General features: G+C 42.8%; 1 protein-coding gene across 1 annotated transcript in view; it reads left to right on the forward strand.

Annotated features, from left to right (window-relative positions):
- The first annotated feature begins 1329 nt into the window (after nucleotides 1–1329).
- Nucleotides 1330–19569, forward strand: part of Psmb7 (proteasome 20S subunit beta 7) — a 60965-nt gene continuing 42725 nt past the window's right edge. The window contains exons 1-5 of the mRNA XM_006992519.4: nucleotides 1330–1594; nucleotides 1989–2082; nucleotides 3270–3367; nucleotides 5491–5631; nucleotides 13102–13217. Of these exons, the coding sequence (XP_006992581.2) occupies nucleotides 1413–1594; nucleotides 1989–2082; nucleotides 3270–3367; nucleotides 5491–5631; nucleotides 13102–13217 (631 nt within the window). The 5' untranslated portion in view covers nucleotides 1330–1412. The remainder of the gene's footprint in view (nucleotides 1595–1988; nucleotides 2083–3269; nucleotides 3368–5490; nucleotides 5632–13101; nucleotides 13218–19569) is intronic.

Here is a 19569-nt window from a genome sequence, read left to right on the forward strand (position 1 = left end):
CTACACAGAGAAACCCTGTCTCAGAAAACAAAACAGAACAGAACAGAACAACAACAACAACAACAACAACAACAACAACAACAACAAAAAACCCCCAACTTTCCTGACTTCCACAAGCCTTAAAGTTCCACCAGTAGAAGATTGTGATAAAATTTACATAATGCTACATTTTTAATGCTGTGTAACATTATAAACTCTGTGCCCATTAAACAACCCAATGCCCCTTCTCCAGCTCTAACAACTACTGATTCACTTTATGTTTCTATAGATTTGCCTATTTAAAGATACATCATATAAATGGAACCATATAGGGCTGGGGAGATGGCTCAATGGTTGAAGAGCTTGCTATGTAAGCATGAAGATTGGAGTTTGAATCCCCAAGATTCATGTGAATGCTGGGTGGATGTATCAGTCAGCCTGTAATGCCAGTGCTCAAAGAGGATCCTTGGAGCAAGACGGCTAGCCATCTTGTGTTAGTGAGCTCTGGGTTCAACTGAGAGACCACGCCTTAATGAGTAAGGTGGAGAGTGGTGGTGGAGGGCTCCCAACATCAACCTTGGGCATCCACACACATGCACACACACATGCACACACACATGCACCTTACCACAAGCATGCACATGCATACCACACATAAATGGAACTATACAGTATGCAGTTTTTTCAGGCCTGGCCTCTCAATTTTAGCAAATTGTTTTCAAGGTTCATTCCTGATTTAGTAGGTATCATGTTTCTTTCCCTTTTTTGGCTGAATACTATTCCACTGTGTGGATACACATTTCGTTTATTTATTCATCCAGTGTTGGGCATTTGAGGTCTTTCTATATTTGCCTGTTATGAATCTTATTGCTATGCAATTTGTGTAGAAGTGTTTGTGAACTTAAGTTTTCAGTTCTGAAATTCTGATAATTTTGGTTCAAGTTCCAGTTCATTTTCTGGAGCTGCGGACTATCTTACATTCCCATTTGTCACACATGAGAGTTAAATTTTTTCTACATTCTCTCCTACACTTGTGATTTCCTGTCTGATTCCAGCCATTTCCATAGGTCCCAAGTATCTCTTTGGGAATTTTGGGTTGCATTTCCCTGATGACTCATGGCATGGAACATCTTCGCATGTGCCTGTTTGGCTTTCTGAGGAGGGTGACCGCTCCACTAGACAGGAGGAAACCAGAGTTCAAAGGACTTGCTCAAGGGCTGTGCCTGGGACCTGGGCGTCGATGTCCCTGGATTTTAATTAACGGTAGAAACAGATCTGATCGGAAAGTCAGGAGATTTGGTAATTGGGCGAATTTTATCTGACTTAACAAACCCCATCCCTGCAGCTGTCGTCAGTTTCTCCTCCCCAGAGCTTGAGGCAATGTACTTGAAACACCTCCGAGCCTCTCTAGAGAGCGAGAACTCAGGAACTCTATGATCTACAGCGCCAGTGCGAAGTTTGCTCCGCCCTCTCATCCCGTTCGCCCGCAGCGCCGGAAGTGCTCAGTTTTTTTGTTAGCTCCGCCCTTGGCCCGGAAACACTTCGTTGGGAAGATGGCGGCAGTATCGGTGTTTCAGGCACCCGTCGGAGGTTTTTCTTTCGATAATTGCCGCAGGTGTGTCCATGCCACGGGCCGCAGTCGAGGCGTGGGTGGGGGTTCGGTGCCCCGGGTCGGAGCTGGGCGGTGGCCTGGGCCAGGGGCGTGAGGCGAGCGTGGGAACGGCGCCCGCAGCCGTGTGACTCAGGGAATCCGGGGCCGCAGCGCGGGCTGCTTCGGAGGCCCGCGGCCCCATCCCTTTGCCAGTGTATAAGAACTTGTGCTTCCCATGGCGTTAGGCAGGCCATTGCCCCGGTCTGTGACTCTGCGCATGGTGCTGTGCTGATGGTGGGAGGATGCAGTGAACACGCTGGGGTGAAAGTTAACTGAGTTCCCTCCTAAGCACTCTCGTGCCACCGGGGCACAATTGTGGTCTTGTCCTCCAACACTTGATTTCTGCGCTTCCCCTCAGGAATGCTGTCTTGGAAGCTGATTTTGCAAAGAAGGGGTTCAAACTTCCGAAAGCCCGGAAAACTGGCACTACCATCGCGGGAGTAGTCTATAAGGTAAGCCGAGAAAGCCTGACGACCCATGTTAGCAGGTAGGCCACTTGGACTCCTCCAAGCTTGAGCTAGATATGATAGTGCAAATGTCAGGGTACATCATGAAAAGGACTTTCATAAGAAACTGCTTTTGCCAGTAGATTTTACATGTTTAGTAGTTTGTATTCTTTATTCATTTTGAAGTTTTTGACATGAAGGCAGTTTGTTTTTTCTTAAAGTACTGTAGGAAGCAGGATGATGTAATGGGAAAAGATAGAATTGGGATAAGATGGATTTGTCTAGATGTTTAATGCATTGATGCTGCTTCCAATTTTGGGCAGTTCAGACCCCCACCTCATCCCCTTTGAGACAGGGTCTTATTGTGTAGCCCTGACTGTCCTGGAACATGCCATGTAGATTAGGCTGCTTTAAACTGACAGAGATTCATCTGCTTCTGTTTCCCAAATGCAGGGTTGAAGGGGTTAAAAGCAGGTGTCACTATGTTCTCATCCATCAAATGGAGAGAAATCCTGAATTTAACTTAAAGATCATAAAGACCAGTGATTAACATTGGTATAGGTGAAGAGATCCCAGCACTCGGGAGACAGAGGCAGGTGGGTCTCTGTGGGTTCAAGGCCAGCCTGGTATACAGTGTAAATTCTAGGACAGCAAGAGCTACACAGAGAGAACCTGTCTCAAAAAACCAAAGAGTAAAAAAGAAAGAAACCTAATAGACAGGTGATTGTTTACTTAATTTTGTCTAGTATGTGTGAGTGTAGAGGTCAGAGAACAACATGGTGGAATCCAGTCTCACTTCATGTGGGCTCTTGGGGTAGAAGTCAGCTTCCCAGGCTTGCACAGGTAGTGTTTTCACTTGCTGAACAAGCTTGCTGGCCCAGAGGTAGCTATTTTAATGGAAAGATTATGGGTCTTCATTTCACTTTTCTTTCTTCTTCTCAGTTTAGCTCTATGATTTGTAAGGAATTTACTCAATCCCTGAGCCTTGTTTGAAAATGGAAATAAGTTGTAATCACCTTAGGATTCAGCCAGTAACATTAAGGACATATTTAGAATGTAGGACAATAATAGTTTTGGTAGAGATTTTGGCTGGGGATATGGAATTATGGAAGCAGAGAATGGCCAACATTGTTTTTCTTAAATAATATGTATATAAAATTGTTGAAAACCTCTCTTTTTTTGTTTTTTAATAGGATGGCATAGTTCTTGGAGCAGACACAAGAGCAACTGAAGGGATGGTTGTTGCTGACAAAAACTGTTCAAAAATTCACTTCATATCTCCTAATATTTAGTAAGTATTGATAAATTTGGACTACTCTGAAATTTTCTAACCTGTCAATATTAAAAATTGACCATTACTGTCATCCTCCTTGCAGCCTGCTTGCGGTTCAGCATGTGTTTTTAAGTCCCTTTCATGTGTTTCTAGGCTGGGATGCATGCTGATTGGCAGAGTGCTTAGCTGGCTTGAAGAGTCCTGTTCCGTTTTCAGCACTGCAGAAAGTGGGGAGTGGTGGGCACGCTGCAGTTTTAGCTTTGGGGAGGTAGAAGCAGGAGCATCAGGAGGTCAAGGTCCTCCTTGGCTACACAGTGAATGTGAGGCCAGTCTAGGGTGAATAAGGCTGTGTCAGACAAATAGCTCCAAACATGGGCAAGTCCTCCTGTGACTTCAGTCTGAGTTAGTTGGTAGAAGGTTCTGCCACCCAGTGCCTCTTGAATGCATTCCTTTCTATTTTTCCCTCTCCTGAGACCTTTATTTAGGTTCTTTTTTCTCACCTGGACAATGGCAGTTATTTAATTGGCATTTCTGCCTCTGGTTTCTATAGTAATGATCACAGGTTCTGCTATACCTTTGTAGAACACAGAGTTAGAGCCTGCACAAGGGTTCTAACACCCTTTTTTTGGGCTTTTGAGAGTACCCACACGTAGTTGTATGCAGACTTTCACACAGACACATGCCATCATAAATGATATTTTAAAAAACAAAATAAAAGTACCCCTTTGTTCTTTCTGCTTTTAAACTATTTCTGTTCTTCTAAACCCAGCTGATAAAAACCTTTCCTTGCCAGGCAGTGGTTTTGCATGCCTTTAATCCCAGGACTAGTAAGGTAGAGCTAGGCGGATCTCTGAGTTCGAGGCCAGCCTGGGCTACAGAGTGAGTTCCAGGACAGCCAGGGCTGTTACACAGAGAAACCTTGTCTCGAAAAACAAAACAAAACAAAACACTTTTCCTTATCAATTAGAATTCATTGTTCTCAATGCTGATGAAGTAAGCAGGTAAGGATGGTTGTCACCAAGCCTGACCACCTGAGTTGGATCCTCAGATTCCATATAGTGGAAGGACAGAACTAAATTCCAAAAGATGTTCTCTGACCTCCACATGCTTACATGGCACAAATGTGTCTCTCACGCACATGCACACACACACACACACACACACACACACACACACACACACACACAAATAAATAAATAAATTATAGATAGAAAAAAAGGGAGGGGTTGGGGATTTAGCTCAGTGGTAGAGCGCTTGCTAGGCGCAAGGCCCTGGGTTCAATCCTCAACCCCAGAAAAAAGAAAAAAGAAAAAAAAAAAGGAATTAATTGCTCTGCCCTCTGACTTCCCATGGCCTGTTGTACCTGTGTTATTTTATAGCATTTTATAATCTTCTCTTCCATTCCTCCTTTACTTAGTTCTGAAATAATAAATCAAGGCTGTCTAGTGTTGATATTGAATTGTAAAACTTTGATCACTGCCTTGCTCTTTTGTACAGTTTGGATGCACTTGTAGTAGGACTAACACATGCACTCTGAAGCAGAGAAACGGATGATTTGAAATGTCCCGTTGCACCATAGAGAGGATATTTGCATATAGTTAGGTGTGTGTCCTCAATTTCATGTTTAAGATTGGTTAGAGAAGTTGCATAGCAGACAACTCAGAATGCCTCTCATGAACTTGAACTTTGTAGAGTTAGCCGAGAGGCTCCATTTCTTTTTCTTTTTTGATGAAGTGGTGGTTTTTCTTTTTTCTTTTTCTTTTTCCCCTTTTTTCATTTTTCGAAACAGGGTTTTTTCTCTGTGTAGCTTTGCACCTTTCCTGGATCTCGCTCTGTAGACCAGGCTGGCCTTGAACTCACAAAGATTCGCCTGCCTCCCAAATGCTAGGATTAAAGGCGTGGGCCACCACTGCCCAGCAAAAGTGGTGGTTTTTCAAGACAAGGTTTCTCTGTATCTATTTCTGGTTGTCCTGGAACTCGCTCTGTAAACCAGGCTGGCCTCAAACTCACAGAGATCCACCTGCCTTTGCCTCCTGAGTGCTGGGATTAAAGGTGTGTGCCACCACCGCTCAGAGAGACTCTATTCCTGAGTTAGGGATCTGATAATTGAATGCCAGCTAAGTCTCTGTGGTATTTTCCAGTTGCTGTGGTGCTGGGACAGCTGCAGACACAGACATGACAACCCAGCTTATTTCTTCCAACTTGGAGCTCCACTCTCTCACCACTGGCCGCCTTCCGAGAGTTGTGACTGCTAATCGGATGTTGAAGCAGATGCTTTTTAGGTAAGGTTCCAAGGTGTGGATTTCTGTAATATCGTTTTTTTTTTTTTTTTTTTTTTTAATCTTAGATTTTTAGCACAAGGAACCCTGGAAATTAGGGGGGAAAATATTTAGAAGAACACATTTTGTTCCAGAAATCAATTAGAAGCCATTTTTAATTTTTTTGTTTGTTGGTTGGTTGGTTTATTTTTAGAGATAGGGTTTCTCTGTACCCTTGGTTGTCCAGGCTGGCCTTGAACTCACAGAGATCTGCCTGTGTCTGCCTCTTGAGTACTGGGATAAAAGTCATTCACATCACCTCCTGGCTGCCATTTTTTTTAATTGTTAAGACATTTGATAATTAAATGGATTGTATGGTCTGATGTATCTTATGGTGATGATTTCCCTGAATTGTGGCCAGTAGAGTAATTTCTTGAAGCATAGAGCTATTACTGCATAAGACAACTTTTGTTCACAGTAAAATGGTACTTTGAGTTTGTCTTATAAATCCTACCCATTTCCCCAGCACTTAAACACAAATGGCTTTTTCTTTCCTTTTTTTAGCAACAAAGTGAGAAATGACTTGTATTCACATATAAGTGGGTAAAACAACACTGATTTCATCTAGTCTCTCCCTCCTGGTCTTGTAGACCCTTGCTGAAGTGCTCTGTGCACTGTCTCCTATTTCCTTTTAGCTCTGAGGTAAGGGCTATTGCTGTGTCCTGTTTATAAATAAACAAGTTGAGGCTTAATGAGCCGTAGTAAGTCATGATTTAAACTTCGTTCTTTGCTAACTCCCACACACAGCTTATAGGAGTTTTGCTTCTTTTCCCCTTCAGTGATCCCATTATACTTTATGTTTGTATAGGTTTTGATGGTTTTAAAATTTTCCCCCCTTGGAGGCAGGGTTTCTCTGTGTAGTTTTGGCTGTCTTAGAACTCACTCTGCTGACCAGGTTGGCCTTGAACTCACAGAGATTGGCCTGCCTCTGCCTCCCCGAGTTTAAAAGTTTTAAAGTCCTTAGTTGGTTTTCTCATTTACTCTACATGAATGGGAAGCAGTATTTTTCTTGTTTGCTTTTCTGTTGCTGTGATAAACACCCTTACCAAAAACAATTTGGGAAGGGAAGGGTTTAACCTCATCTTACAGGTTATATCTTACAGGAAAACCAAGGCAGGATCAGGTCAGGAGCCTGAAGCAGAAACCACATAGGAACACTGCTGGTTGTCTTGCTCCTTCTGACTGGCTTAGCTAGATTTTGTTTTTGTTTTTTTTTTGTTTTTTGAGACAGGGTTTTTCTGTGTGGCTTTGGTGCTTGTCCTGTATCTCTCTAGACCAGGCTGGCCTCAAACTCACAGAGATCTGCCTGGCTCTACCTCCTGAGTGCTGGGATTAAAGATGTGTGCCACCAACGCCCAGCTAGATTTTTATATAGTTCAGAACCACTTGCTTAGGAACAGTATTGCCTGTAGTGGGCTGGGCTCTCCTGCATAACTAGTAATCAAGAAAAGTGCCTTTAGGCCAATCTGATGGAGGCAGTTCTTCAGTTGAGGTTCCCTCTTCCCAGGTGTGTTAGTTGACCACCAAGATCAGCCCTCACAGGTCTGTTATAGTGGAAATAATGCCTGCTTTCCTGGGCCTGTCTTTTAGGGCATCCATTCTTTTCAGAGACCTGCCCTATAAATGTCGTGAGATCATTGGTCAAAAAAGGTTTATATAGGTCACATGACATTTAAAATAAAATAGAAACCAATAATTATAAATTGGGAGATTTAAATTAAAAATACAAATTTCTGTCTTTTTTTTTTTTAAATTAGGGACTGGAGAAATAGCTCAGTGATTAAGAATACTGGCTGCTCTTCCAAAGGACCCAGGTTCAATTCCCAGCACCTACATGGCAGCTCACAACTGTCTGTAACTCCAATTCCACTCGATTCTACACCCTCACATAAAAATACATGTAGGCAAAATACCAACTCACATAAAAAATTTAAAAAAAAAATAGAATGAAGGTAGGATAATGTGGCAGTAACTTTCAGGGATTGTGTGGTCAATGTCACCTTTGGCTTAGGAATATATTTGTCATATCCCTTTTTTGACTCTGTTTAATTGTCCTTGTGCGCTGGCTTTCCTGAGAATTTGAGGTCCTTGTAGCATAGCTTTGTATTCTCAGTGGGTCTGTGCAGGGAGGGTAGTGACGTACTCTACAGAGGAGACCGCAGAAGCCCGAGCCACAGGCAAGAGGCCTGTTGAGTTAACTCTCCTCTGCTGCTCAGTGCTTGGTATATGAAGCCACCGCTAACGCAGGGGATTATTGCCGCCAAATAAATGCTCCAGTTACAGCGTGAGACCAGCTGACCATATAAGACACTGATTTAAAAAAATATATCTAGGTATTAGTTTTAAATATAAAGCTCCCTCTGGTGGCTCATATAGCCTATTGCATATAGAACAGTTTCATGCTTGTTATTTAAGGCATTTAGCAAAATAATTTAAAAATATTTACTCTCTCTATAGTGTTTTAAGGTTTCTACAGTCTCTTTTTTCTCTCCAGTGGTTCATTTTTATTTAGTACAGTTTGTAAAGATTATTTATTTACTTATTTTGTGAGACAGGGTGTCACTGTATCTCTGGTTAACCTGGAACCAGTTCAGGCTGGCTTTGAACTCACAGAGATCTACTGCCTTTGCCTCCCAAGTATTGGAATTGAAAGTGTGTATCACCATGCCTGGCCAGAGTTAAATTTTGTCAAATGTTTTGAGAGGAGCATTGAAAAATTTAAACCAAGGTAGTATTGTCCTTTGTATCTGGTAACATTTTGGGTGAGTTACATAAAGTAAGAGTGTTTTAAAGGAAAAAGACTTTGCATCTGTAGTGCTCTGGGTCAAGAACTGCCAGCCGTGATTTTGTGTGATGCACGCACAGAGGACAGAGTAGGGTGTTGGATCCTTGGAGCTGGAGTTATAGGCAGTTGTGAGCCACCTGATGTGGATGCTGAGAACTGGACTCAAGTCCTCTGTAAGCATCAAGCACTCCTAACTGCTAAGACATTCCTCTAGCTCCATCTTAGACTTCCTTTTTTTTTTTTTGGTTTTTGGGACAGGGTTTTCCTGTGTAGCCTGACTGTCCTGGAACTTACTCTGTAGACCAGGCTGGTCTCGAACTCAGAGATCTGCTTGTCTCTGCCTCCTGAGTGGTGGGATTAAAGGTGTGTGCCACCACTACCCAGCCTGGGATCTTGGAATTTTATTTATTTATTTATTTAATTTATTTATTTTTCTTTTTTAATTTTTTTTTTTTTTTATTTTACAATACTATTCAGTTCTATATAACAGCCACGGATTCCCTTGTTCTCCCCCTTCTTGCCCCCCTCCTCTTCCCCCCAGCCCACCCCCGATTCCCATCTCCTCCAGAGCAAGGCCTCCCCTGAGATCTGAGATCGACCTGATAGACTCAGTCCAGGCAGGTCCAGTCCCCTCCTCCCAGATTGAGCCAAGCATCCCTGCATAAGTCCTAGGTTTCAAACAGCTAACTCATGCAATGAGCCCAGGACCTGGTACCACTGCCTAGATGCCTCCCAAACAGATCAAACCAATCAACTGTCTCACCTATTCAGAGGGCCTGATCCAGTTGGGGGCCCCTCAGCCTTTGGTTCGTAGTGTATGTGTTTCCATTCGTTTGGCTATTTGTCCCTGTGCTTTATCCAACCTTGGTTTCAACAATTCTCGCTCATATAAACCCTTCTCTTTCTCGCTAATTAGACTCCCAGCGCATTTATTTATTTTTTTGAGGCAGGGTTTCTCTGTGTAGCCCTGGTTATCCTGGAACTCACTCTGTAGACCAGGTTGGCCTCAAACTCAGAGATTTGCTTGCCTCTGCCTGTCATCTTACACTTTTTTTTTTTTTTTTTTTTTTTTTTTTCAAGACAGGGTTTCTCTGTGTAGCCCTGGCTGTCCTGGAACTTGCTTTGTAGACCGGGCTAGCCTTGAACTCACAGAGATCCATATGTCTCTGCCTCCCATACTGGAAGTAAAGTCATGGCCACTACCAATGGGCTGTTTTACACTTTTAAGGATAAGTTTTTTTTTCTTGGAAAATGCCAGTGATAGTTTTTGTCTCCTTGACTTACAGGGGATAAAGAAAGAGAGGCTGAGCTAGCTAAGCAGATAAAGGCACCTGCTTGCCAAGCCCAAAAGTCTGAGTTTGGCAGTTCAGAACCCACATGGTGGAGGAGAGAACAGACTTCTGTAAGTTGTCTGCTGACTTCCACATGTGCAGCATGGTGCTTATGCATCCACACAGACATGCATATGACTGATACAGTGTCTGCAATGGGGCTAAAGTTTGTTTGTTTGGTTTTTTTTGAGACAGTTTTTCTGTGTAGCTTTGGAGCCTATCTTGGAACTCATTCTGTAGCCCAGGCTAGCCTTGAATTCACAGAGATCCACCTGCTTCTGCCTCCCGAGTACTGGGGTTAAAGGTGTGCACCACCACTATGTGGCTCTAAAGTTTTTTATTTGAATTTTTTTCAGACCTTTTATGCTTTACCCACAGCCTCATGTTCATGCATTAACAGGAATGACATGCTAATACATGTATTTCTTTATAGCTTGCCCTGTATACAATGCTGTATGTATTGTGTATATTGTTGCTGTTAGAGAGCTCAGACCCATGAGTTCTCTTGAGCCCAGGGAAGAGTTCTAGAGACCTAGAACCACATGAAGTAAGAAAATATTTAAGTGTGTATACCTGTTAGAGGCAAAGGTTCCTGAATTTTAGTAAATTTTCAAAGAGAGCTGACTCACAAAAATTTTAAGTACCAACTATCAATGTATGTTAGCAATATACATATATATATTGAACTATATAATCATATATAATTTTAGTGTTGTCTTATGTTACAGTAATCAATTTTTGAACATTAATGGTATTGCTCACATGAAGATGTTTCCATGAATCTTTGGGTGGTTGCTATATTCTAGAATGAGTTCCTTTGCTCCAAAAAATTCCATGATTCATAAAGGCAGATTTAGCCTTCGATATACATTGTCAGAACCGGAAGATCGTTCCATAATCAATAGTGAATGAGAAAAGGTATGGTTCTTAATGGTCTCATGTATAACAGTTTATTTGGCCATTTCTCCAGCTGCTGTTACGTCAGTCACTAACAGTGCTGTGATAAACACATTTCTGTATATTTCTCTTACATATTCTTGGACTGGAGACCTGGAAGTAGGATTTCTGGATCAAGGCTTTTGTGTTACTATCTCAGTGCTGGAGTTTAAACCCAGGCCTTCATATCCTAGGCATGTGCTCTGCTACTAAACTTTACCCTCTGATTCAGATTTTAAGGATGCCAGTCACTTGTCTAATACAGAAATTGAAATCCATGGCTACTGATAATCTGTTTATTAAGGGGTTGTTTGGGGAATAACTCACTGATAGAGGATATGGCAATTTCAGTCGCAGAGTCCCTAGAAGGTGGAGAACCGGTTCCACACTGTTTCACATCACCTGGCCTGGTCTTCACCATCTTAAGTGCTCTTGAGAGAAGGGGCCTGAACACCTACTTCTCAGATCTTAAGCTAGACGAGGCCACATCCTAGGGGCTGGTACCCCAAGGTCATCAGTGGAACAAATTAAACGTTGAAGGCATGATACCTATAATACCAAGGTATTATAGCCCGGAGGGAAATATCTATCTATCTATCTATCTATCTATCTATCTATCTATCTATCTATCTATCTATCTATCTATCTATCTATTCATTCAGATGCCCTCCTCAGCAGGCAGTGGAACAGGTTCAACAATGCAGGGCACAGTGCATCCAGCCATTCTGGCTTTTCTGTGCAGTTTCTCAGGCTCCAGTTTTGACTCTGTTGCTAACAAGCCTTAGACCAGCAATTTCCATCATGTGGGCCTATGTTCCCTCTTCAGGCTGCTACGCCTTGCAAAATACATAAATAATAAATACCGATTCTTAAAAAATTGTTTTTAATTGTGTGTGTATGTGGGTGTGGAGTGTGGGTTTGGAGTGTGGGTGTGGAGTGTGTGTGTATTCAGGTACAAGAACCCTTGGAAGTCTGTCTGGAGCCAAACTTATAGGCAGTTGTAAGCCTCCTGATGTGCGTGTTGGGAACTAAACTTGGGTCCTCTGCAAGAGCAGTACTTACCCTTAACCATTGAGCCATCTCTCCAGCTACTTTAAAACAACTTACAAAATTTTTTAATTACATCTTTTTAGTGTGTGTGTGTGTGTCTGAGTGTGTGCATGTCATGGGACACATGTGGAAGAGGTCAAAGGACATCTTGGAGGAGGAATTAATTTTCCCCTTTCACCATGTAAGTCTTGGGGAGTGAACCTCAGATCATCAGGCTTGGCAGTAGGAACCTTTATCTACTGAGCCATCTCTGGCCTCTCTTCAGGCTGCTCCTAAAATTCTTTCCTAGCCTTTAATTTCCCACTTTAAAAATGTTAGATTGTCAGCAGTTTGGTGATTACGGGCCAGAGGAAATCCTGGATTTCACAGTTGTGCTTCTGGATGTCATGGAGCCCTTCTAGTCTGAGCAATAGTATTGCTTTTGTGCTCCTTATTTGTGTTTTAGTGATTAGTACAGAGAGTTCAGCATATGTTGGTTTCATTTTTTCTTGTCAAAGAGCTAAAGGTTCAGAGTGGAAAACTTGAAATCCAACATGTTCATCTAGCACAGCAATCCTGATGGTGAAAATCTGAGCCAGTACAGGGAAAGGAACTTGTGGAAATAACCAGCTAGGTCAAGAGTTGAGCAAATGTTCCAAACCTGTGTGCACAGTTACAGGGAGGGGGGCAGGTGGGGTTTCTGAACAACTAGCTTTCTTCTGTGAGTCAGTAGAGCTTCTTAGGCCATGAAGAATGAAATACTTCCCGCTTTTACTTGGCATTTGTGATTATTGTGTGGTGGGCTGTTGATTCAGAGGGAAGGGTGTTGTGACATGAACCACTGTCTGTGGAGACTGCTTGTTAGAACAGCTTGAACACAGCAGCTCCTCACTGTTAACTGACTCGCCGGCTAGCTTATCAGCCCACCCCAGGGAGCTGAAGGGGACAGTGTGATAGGCTTTGGAATAAGCCATCCTTGACTCAGGAACACCAAACAAATTCTCCATGTTCCTAGCTTTTTTGATTTGTGATTGTTGTTGTTTTTTCCTCCTCCCTCCCTCTCTCCTTCCCTCCCTCCCTTTTTTTCTTAAATAAAATGGGAATGATAGTGCTTTGTAAAAGGTGGCTTTGGTGGCTGAGCTGCAGTGAGTCATGTAGTATACCTCACAGTTTACAGTGGCAAATTGTAGATGTTTAACTGATTTTAGTTCCCTGCCCTGCTTGGTTCCCTTGCAAGCAGTAACTCCTTAATGAAACATGTAAGCAAAACTCTTCTCTGACTTGCAGCTTCTGTCTAAGCTACAGTGATGTTATCTGAACTCATTTTTTTCTTGTGTCTATTCTGATTCCCAGGTATCAAGGTTACATTGGTGCAGCCCTAGTTTTGGGGGGAGTAGATGTTACTGGACCTCATCTCTACAGCATCTATCCTCATGGATCAACTGATAAATTACCTTATGTCACCATGGGTGAGTGTTATGTTTTTGTTTCAGACTCCTCTCAACAAATTGGTCTTTTGAAGAACTGTTCCCATTATTGTGAAGGGAGGCAACAGTGCATTCCAGTGCTGTTACTCAGTCAGCTGCTGTTTATCCAGTGCTTATCTATGGGTTGCACTTGGGAGGTAATTTAGATAAAGATTATTTATATAATTTGATAAATAATTTAATGAACAATCATCTTGCCTGTAAGAAGTTCTTTATTGGGTACCCACAGACAATTAAAAAACTATAAAACTGCCAGGCAGTGGTGGTGCATGCCTTTAATCCCAGCACTTAGGAGGCAGAGCCAGGTGGATCTTGGTGAGTTCGAGGCCAGCCTGGGCTACAGAGTAATTTCCAGGAAAGGCACAAAGCTACACAGAGAAACCCTGTCTCGAAAAACAAAAAGAAAACAAACAAACAAACAAACAAACAAAAAACTATAAAACTATGTTAATAGCAATGTTAGGAAGTGAAAATTATTGAGAGGAAGGACAGTAGTGTAGGTGACACTGTACTGTAGTCACATCAGGTGCTAACTCTGGGGAAACCAGGTCAAGGATATGTGGGGATCACTCATCGTTATTTCTTGTATCTATAGAAGAATTTGCAGTCATCTAAAAGCAAAAAGTTGTGAATATGCTCCGAGGATTTGGGAGTGGAGGGCAGGCAGGAAGCCTGGGCAGGTCCTGGAGAAGGTAGGCAGGTGGAGGGAAGAGTGGGAGCCTCACCCTTCAGCATGCTGGTACTGGTAGGAAGTCCTGTGTGGGCAGGTGCACATGTGCCACACGTGTGGTCAGAGGACAACTGATCTGGGTTCTGGGAATCGAACCGGGCCGTCCAGCCTGCTGAGCCATCTCACCAGCCAGAGAAGCTCTTTTATGAAGCTAGAGTGACAGAGTCCCTTTTGCCAACTACCTGATGTCTGAGGGATTGTGGAGAACCTTAGTTTCCTACCTGTAAATTGATTGTCAGCAATACCTGTGCTCCAGCTTGTTGTTTGGCACTGGATGCAGGAAAAATCTGCTCCATGGCCTGGCTTACCAGTAGTAATCTTTTGTTGTTGTTTTTGCTTTTTCGAGACAGGGTTTCTCTGTATAGTTTTGCGCCTTTCCTGGAACTCGCTTTGTAGACCAGGCTGGCCTTGAACTCACAAAGATCCATCTGCCTCTGCCTCCCGAGTGCTGGGATTAAAGGCCTGGCTTGTTGTGTTTTTTTTTTTTTTTTCTTTTTTCTTTTCTTTTTCTTTCAAGACAGGGTTTCTCTGTGTAGCTTTGCGCCTTTTCTGGAACTCACTTGGTAGCCCAGGCTGGCCTCGAACTCACAGAGATCTGCCTGCCTCTGCCTCCCGAGTGCTGGGATTAAAGGCGTGCGCCACCACCGCCCGGCTTGTTGTGGTTTTTTAATTAAAAATTTTTTGGAAGTGATAAAATTGTGCTTAGAAAAATTGAGATTTTCAAATGAAAGTTTATGTTAAATTTCTGAATCAAATTGTGTAAATCCAGTTTTGAATGGTTGCTGTTTCTTGCTGTTTGTTATCTACCTTTCTGTCTTGGCTCTGGAGCTGGGAAGATGGTCGCTTTGCACAGTTGGAATTGCTAGTTGGAGACTTGGCTGTTCCATTGTGTAGGCTAGCCCTCTATAAGGTGCTTTGTAGTAGATGTAGTTCCCTCCTTGCTGGGGAACCTTACTACATGGGTGGGTCTTTGTAATTACTGTTTTTGTTGTTTCAGATTGGATTTCATATAGCCCAGGATGGCCTCAAATTCTCTATGGCCTTGAACTCCTTGATCCTCCTGTCTCCACCTCCTAAGGGCTGGGATTGTAGGTATGCACAACCATGCTTGCAGACATGGATGGGTCTTTGTCATGTGTTATTGGTTGTTTTTTACTCTTTGCTCTCTTGGGGGGGCCTGCCATCCAGCTCCCAAATAAATCATACATGGAGGCTTATTCTTTTTTATGAATGCTTGACTTGTTTCTAGCCAGCTTTTCTTAACTTAAATTATCCGGTCTACCTTTTGCCTCTGGGCTTTTATCTTTATCCTATATACCTTTCTTTACTTCTTACTCCATGGTTTGCTGTGTAGTTGGGTGGTTGGCCCTGGAGTCTTCCTTCTCTTGCTCCTAGATCTCTTCTCTTCCCAGATTTCTCCCCCTGCTTGCCAGCCCCGCCTATCCTTTCTCCCACCTTGCTACTGGCCATTCAGCTCTTTATTAGACCAATCAGGTATTTTAGACAAGCAAAGTAACACAGCTTCACAGAGTTAAACAAATGCTGCATAAAAGAATGCAACACATCTTTGCCTCATTAAACAAATGTTCAACAGCATAAATAAATGTAACACATCTTTAACTAATATTCTACAACAGTAATGCTTTTAAAAATGAAGATATAATTTAAACATTGTTCTAAATTGATTTATTCAAATTTTTTTCCATTGAAATGTTTTTTATTTCTCCTCTCTAATTCCTTGAAGTGGTAGTAAAGGGGGGGGTTTCATTTTATTTGTTGGTGGTACCAGAGATTGAATGTGTTTGGCAAGTGCTTTATTACTGAGTTAGGTACCAAGGTTCAGCTAGCTTCTAGTTTTGAGGCATCATAATATCTTACTAAGTTGTTCAGTCTGGCTTTGAACTCAACTTTGAAGCCTAGATTGGCCTTGAAATTGTGATCCTTTTGCCTCAGCATTTTGAGTAGCTAGGAGTATAAGAGCTGTGCCATCAGATGCAGCTTCATCTTTTCTCTTAAAGTAGGTGTGGGGCTTGAGCCAGGGTCTCTCTACATAGCCCTGGCTGTTCTGGAACTCACTCTGTAGACCGGGCTGGCCTTGAACACAGAGAGATCCATCTGCCTCTACCTCTCAAGTGCTGAGAGTCAAGTCATATGCCACTACTGCTCAGCAGCACATTTAACGTTGATACCAAGCATTTTCTAATTGGGAAACAGTTTTGAACTGTAGTGATTTATTATTAGAAAACGTTGTTTGAAGTAAGCAGTCAGGTGTCTATTTTGCTTATGTTCTGTCCTGGCTGCCACAGTTTCATGCTGCTATGAACTTGGTTGAGTTCAGGACAACAGGACCATAACTGAGTTTGTAGAGTATGTCTTCTCTCTCTTACTTTGAGACAAATCTTCTGTAATCATGACTGGCCTTGACTTCACAGCGATCCACCTGCCTCTGCCTCCCGAGTGGTGAGGTTAAAGGAGTTTTCCACCATGTCCAGCTTGTAGGGTATTTTTACTTTAGCCCACCTACTCTGCACTGTCTGAGTTTGCTCTCCTAAAGGACTGAATTAAGACTGACATTGGATTTAATATGCAAATAAGTTGTTGACTTTGACAGTTCGTTCATCTACCCATTTGTTCTTCAACTATTTGTTTTAGATATTTATTTATTTATTTATTTATTTATTTATTTATTTATTTATTTATTTATTTATTTATTTATTTATTTTTAGGCAGGATTTCTGTGTAGTCCAGGCTGTCCGATAGCTTGATATGTAGATCAGGCTGGCCTCAAACTCACAGAGATCTGCTGGCTTCAGCTTCCCAAGTGTTGGAATTAAAGGTGTGTGCCAATACTCCTGACCATTTCCTCAACTATTTTGAGTGAGATATGTGGAAGGGTTTTGCCCTCAAGATAGCCATAGTCTTTACAGAGAGGCATATAATAGATGTCAACAAAGACAGTGGGGTCCAGGGGAGAAAGGGTCACTTCTGAACTGGTGAAGCAGGGGAAGTTTGGCTGAGTCTTAAAAGGAGGCAGGGGTCCTTTTAGTTACTTGCCAGATATTCATTTGGCAGCGTAGAGTGATAGGCAATGTGTTTGGTGCTGGGATCATAGTGCTCAGCACAGTGCCACCTCCAGACCTTGTGGCTCATAATGACATTAAGCAGGTGAATACATGCAGCTCTAAGAGAACCTATGGTGTAAGTGCCCAAGGAGAGAGACAGTAACAGAGTAATAGGAAGGAATGTGTGGTGTCTGGGGGGGGGGTCCTTTCTGAGCAAGTGACACTGAAACATTGTCTGATGCGAGTAGTTTACTCATGACAAGACACTTGAGAGCCAAAGTATTTAGGGAAAATAAGTCTGCTTCATACCCCTCCCAAGACCTACCACTGTTAGGTGTGGTTTTTGTTGTTTGCTTACCCCAAGATATTTCATGGTACATCTTCATCTATTCTTCTCTGTGACTTATCTATCAGCCTGTATAGTTAGTTGTCCTTTTAAAAAATACATGGATGAAGCCATGCTGTCTCACATAATCCTCTCATTGATGTGTTATTTTTTTGTTTTTTTTAGTGTTGGAGATCAAACCTAAGGTCTTGTGGACGAGGAAAGTGCTTTGTTATTGAGCTACATCTCCAGCCCTCTATACATTTGTTTGAAGGATTTTGTCTCTCTGTGGGTCTAAATGATAAGGAGAACATTATTTCTGTAGTTACTCTAATTGATTGCTTCCTACAGCTGTACCATGATTTACTGATCATTCTCTTAGTGATGAACGTTTTGCTTTTCAGAGTTTTACCAGTGTATCGATTGGTTTGTATGAATGCATACTTGATTTAGATACATTCTTAGTGTTACATTTCTAGATTAGAGTGTGTTTGTGAATCCTTTTATAAGCAGTAGAATCATTGCATGATGTCAGTAAAAGAGATGTTTTGTTTTGTTTTGGTAGCAGGTGGCTTCTAGCATACCTGGGAGGGCAAAAACTGGGTTTGGGGCCAAGAGCAATGCAAAAAAAAAAAAAATCCCACTTGAGAATGGGCTGTGGCAGGTGAGCACAGTGACCTGTTTGCAGAGCCGCTGCAGCGATGGCTAGACAGGCCCTGAGCTGAGGCTGCAGTCCTCTTCTGCAGGAGGGTCATGTGGAAAAGGGCAGGCGCTCTGAGGGCTCAGCCTGTCCATGTGAGGGCGGACTTCCCCAGACACAGGACGAGGGCACAGCTGCTGGGCAGGCAACCCCAGAAGCAACAGATGGTAAGCAGTGCAGGGTGTTTCGTCCTTTCAAGAGCCGTCACCAAAGTGCCTCCAAAAAAGATGGCACTAGTTTACTCTCCCACCAGGAGAACACAAGGATGTCTTTCTGGAGCAGCCCCCCTCCCCAACATGGATCTTCTTCCCAGTTTGATAAGGGAAAAAAAAATAACAGGAAGAAACTTGCTGCCTCCCTCTTCCACAGTCCTCTTAGGTCCTGTGGTACTCCAAGCTCTGGAGGTGAGGCAGGAGCAGTGCTGGGAGGCGGGGGGGTTCTGTCTCGGAGCCCAGCAGAAGCAAAAATGGGGAGGGATGAAGGTATGGATATTGCAAGGATGGGCAAGAGGTGAGGCTAGATGGAGTCTAGATGCTGCAAGCCAGGATGTTTTGGTTTTGTCCTAGGGGTTCCTAACCCCAGGCAATCCTAATCTAGTAGGATTAGATTTGCTGTCAGACATCAGTCTGCCATCAAAGAGAGCATTGACATGAAAGAGGCTTGGAAATGGAGGTAGATAGTGTTCTGACTGGGCATGTTCAGCCTTTCTAGTTTGGTTTCCTGCGGCTTTTCTGTATATATTCTAGACCTCTGTGGCAACAACCCCTTGTTCTCACCTGAACATTCTAACTGCCACCTTGAGGCTGCTTCTGCAGGAGTGGCTTTGCTGTCACCTGAGCTCTGCCCGAAACCTCGCCCTAGGAAGAGGTGACATGTCCTGATTCCAGGATTCAGACCTTAGCCAAACTGTTCTCCTGGCCTGTCCCTTTTGTCTCTGAAAAACTCTGATCTCTTGAGAGCGGAATCTTGTCCTAAGAGTCTGCCAGAATCTTGCTGTTGTAACTTGTTTGTGCCAGTGGACTTGGTAACCTCACCTGCTGTGCACTGTAGACTAGTGACTTGCAGTTCTAGAGTAGAGTTAGTGTTCATTCTGTTTTGTGTATTTGGCTCCAATTTAGCTGTAAGAAAATAGCACAAAGCATTGTTCGTGTGGCTGGTCATTTTTTTGGTTATTGTTGAATATAACATTTTAAATTTATTAAAAATAAAGCCTCGGCCGGGCAGTGGTGGCACACGCCTTTAATCCCAGCACTCGGGAGGCAGAGGCAGGCGGATCTCTGTGAGTTCGAGGCCAGCCTGGGCTACCAAGTGAGTTCCAGGAAAGGCGCAAAGCTACACAGAGAAACCCTGCCTCGAAAAACCAAAAAAATAAATAAAATAAAATAAAGCCTATTTATATGGTGTCTTTATGTCACAGTCTTACTGGGTGCTGCTACATTATCTTCTGTTACATTCCATACAAAAGATTCTGTTGTTGTTGTTATTTTATTGATGAGAAACCTAAAGCTTAGGAGAGG

This window comes from Peromyscus maniculatus, chromosome 4, assembly GCF_049852395.1.
Source record: "Peromyscus maniculatus bairdii isolate BWxNUB_F1_BW_parent chromosome 4, HU_Pman_BW_mat_3.1, whole genome shotgun sequence".
In the NCBI taxonomy this organism is placed as follows: Eukaryota; Metazoa; Chordata; class Mammalia; order Rodentia; family Cricetidae; genus Peromyscus; species Peromyscus maniculatus.